General features: G+C 51.4%; 1 protein-coding gene across 1 annotated transcript in view; it reads right to left on the bottom strand.

The window, feature by feature from the left end:
* HPSE2 (heparanase 2 (inactive)) overlaps nucleotides 1-1,672 on the bottom strand; it is a 178,223-nt gene extending 176,551 nt beyond the window's left edge. Inside the window, exon 1 of the mRNA XM_019502127.1 lies at nucleotides 1,615-1,672. Coding sequence (XP_019357672.1) covers nucleotides 1,615-1,672 — 58 coding nt within the window. The remainder of the gene's footprint in view (nucleotides 1-1,614) is intronic.
* Nucleotides 1,673-2,610: the final 938 nt, after the last annotated feature.

Raw genomic sequence — 2,610 nt, 5'->3', positions numbered from 1 at the left:
TTCCTCTGTAGTGGGGGGGGGGGGTCCTCTGGATCTCTCCCGTGCAGTTTAACAACACGTGCAGCAGCACGGCACTGACCTCCTCCTCCTCCTCCCCCTGCCTTTCCTTGGCAGGCGGGGGTGCCTTTGGTCTTTGGGCAATACGTGCTGCAGGTGTACAGCAGGGCTGACTGTACAGGTTTAGGAACAGCTTAGACAAAGACTTGTATGCAACGGCTTGCCTGGGGCAGATCCGGGCTCAGGCAGGGCGCTGGACTCGATGACCTCTGAAGGTCCCTTCCAGCCCTGCTTTTCTGTGGGTCTATGAAATCCAATAAACAAACAACAACATAACATTACAGCTAATCAGAATTGCCCTGGACCAGCTGATTCCTCCCCTAAGGGAGACAGCTAATACCATCTTTGAAGGTGAAAACCTGCATACCCAGAAGCTTGCTGCAGTTCAGGGTATTCCAGAAAGCCAAATCAGTGGGTCTTAGTGACACCAGTTACCATCTGCTGCCCCTTTCTTGGGCCACTGGATGAAAAGGCAAAATAAAGCCTCTAATTTTACCAATTCACTCCGAAGTCCTGGTCTCCACTGGAATTTATGCCACGTGTGTGAAAAGCATCAGTGCAAAAGGAAAATGATCCTAGTGTTAAAAGGAAAGTCCATCTCAGAAGGGCAGGGGCCACCAGCCACCTTCTCCCAACAGCTAGGATCCAAAACAGGTTTTGCAGGTTTTGCGGGTAGACCCATAAGGGGAGATTGCCATCGCGCGGCCCCTCGAGATACTACACCGAAGATGCAATATCCCTCCCCTGCTATTCACCTCTGTCTCCAGAAATAGCCATTCCTAAAAGTGCCATTAGCCTACATCCTCTTGGCTAAGTCCACACAAAGCAGAAGCTCACACGTGGACGTCCATCTCCTGAATCCCAAGGGGGGCTCAGGCACTGCGTAACGCCTTCCCCTCACTCCCAGTGCCGGGGTCTATTCTTCCCCCCTGTGCTGGGGGAAGGAAGAGGGCGAGTGGCAGGATGGGGGTAGGGCGAGCACAAGGACGCTGCAAACCATCCCCTCTTTGTAGGCACTGATGGCCCGGGAGAGTCCCAGACAGTGGGTCCACAGGACCCCCGTTTTTTCAGAGAGCTGGACAAGGATTTCAAGGCAGATTCATCCCCTGGGATCCATGCAGGTCTATCAGGTTTGAAGGCAGGAGGGCACCCCTCATAACGGGGTAATCGATGTGCATCCCCGTTAACCCTTCACACTCAGGAAACTAGTACGTTTTCATGTACTAGGACAAAAAGCAAACTTGAGCTCTTTCTGACCCGTTACCTGGCTTGCAGTGAGGAGACCCACTCTCTCCTGTCAAGTTTGACCAATGATTCACTCACAGGCTACGGGACATTTTCCTATACAAAAGCTTTGCTCATTCTGTATCAGCTAAAGAGGGAAACTCCCTCATCCCTGCCTGAAGATGAAGAGCAAAGTGGTGAAAGAGGATAGTGGCACAGAAAGATTGGCACACAGCAATTTGGAAAAGGCCACGTGCAGCCCCAAAATTAGATTTACAGCCACAAAGACGACGCTGAATGCCCAGTGGCACAGTGCTGCTCTCCTTCCCTCACCCAGCTCCAGGTGCGCGATCCGTGACGAGAGCTGGCATATTGTAGCTTCGGCCTGCATGTCTCCTGAGTCTGGAAGTGGAGGATGTTCGAGAAAAGCTCTCAACCTGGACGCTGCAATGTGTGGCATTTCTCCCAAGCGCTGAGCAGAGTCAGCAAAGAGCTCTGAACATCTTGTTCCCTTCGATTGCCTGGTGATGACCGCCTGAGTGTGCCGTTAGGCAGCTCGTTACAATGGTGCGCGGCTGACTAGGTTTTCTGGCTTCCATCCTACATGTTAAGATTGTATCGTATGTCGGTGTCTGGGGACAAGGATCCATAGGTTTGGGGTTAGATGATATAGTGGATATAATCTACACTAGATTATAGGTAGTTAGTTATGTTAGTTTGTGGCCTAGGGGCAGTCAGGGTAGATTATACCAATCATTTCAGCAGCAAAACCAAAACAGCAAGAAAACAGGTAAAAAGTCTCATTTTAGCCAAGACCTTAAAGACATGTAGCTAAGAAAGGCTGTGAAGAGTTGGTAAAAAACTTAGCATGTCCCTTCCTGATCACCACCTGGCTTCAGCTTACACCCCCAAACTGATCAACACCTTCTCATGGGAAGGGGAAAGAGGAGGGTTTCTACAAGTATGTCAGCAACAAGAGGAGGATCGCGGTAGCGCGGGTCCCCTCCTGAATGGGGGAGGCAGCCTAGTGACAGAGGATGCAGAAGAGGCTGAAGTGCTCAGCGCCTTTTTCACCTCCGTCTTCACAGGCCAGGGCAGCTCCCAGACGGCTGCGCCGGGCAGCACAGTTTGGGGAGGAGGGGAGCAGCCCTCAGGGGTGAAAGAACAGGGTAGGGACTGCTAGCGTCCAGGATCAAGGACAACAAAAAGTCCTTTTTCAAGTACATTGAGAGCTAGAAGAGGGCACCAGGCAATGTAGGGCCCCTGCAAGATGCAAACGGTAATCTTGTGGCTACACCAGACAAGAAAGCTGATATTTTTAACCGTTTC

Source organism: Gavialis gangeticus, unplaced genomic scaffold (genome assembly GCF_001723915.1).
Source record: "Gavialis gangeticus isolate Ggan-Ray unplaced genomic scaffold, GavGan_comp1, whole genome shotgun sequence".
Lineage (NCBI taxonomy): Eukaryota > Metazoa > Chordata > Crocodylia > Gavialidae > Gavialis > Gavialis gangeticus.
This window is presented reverse-complemented; position numbering and strand designations above follow the sequence as displayed.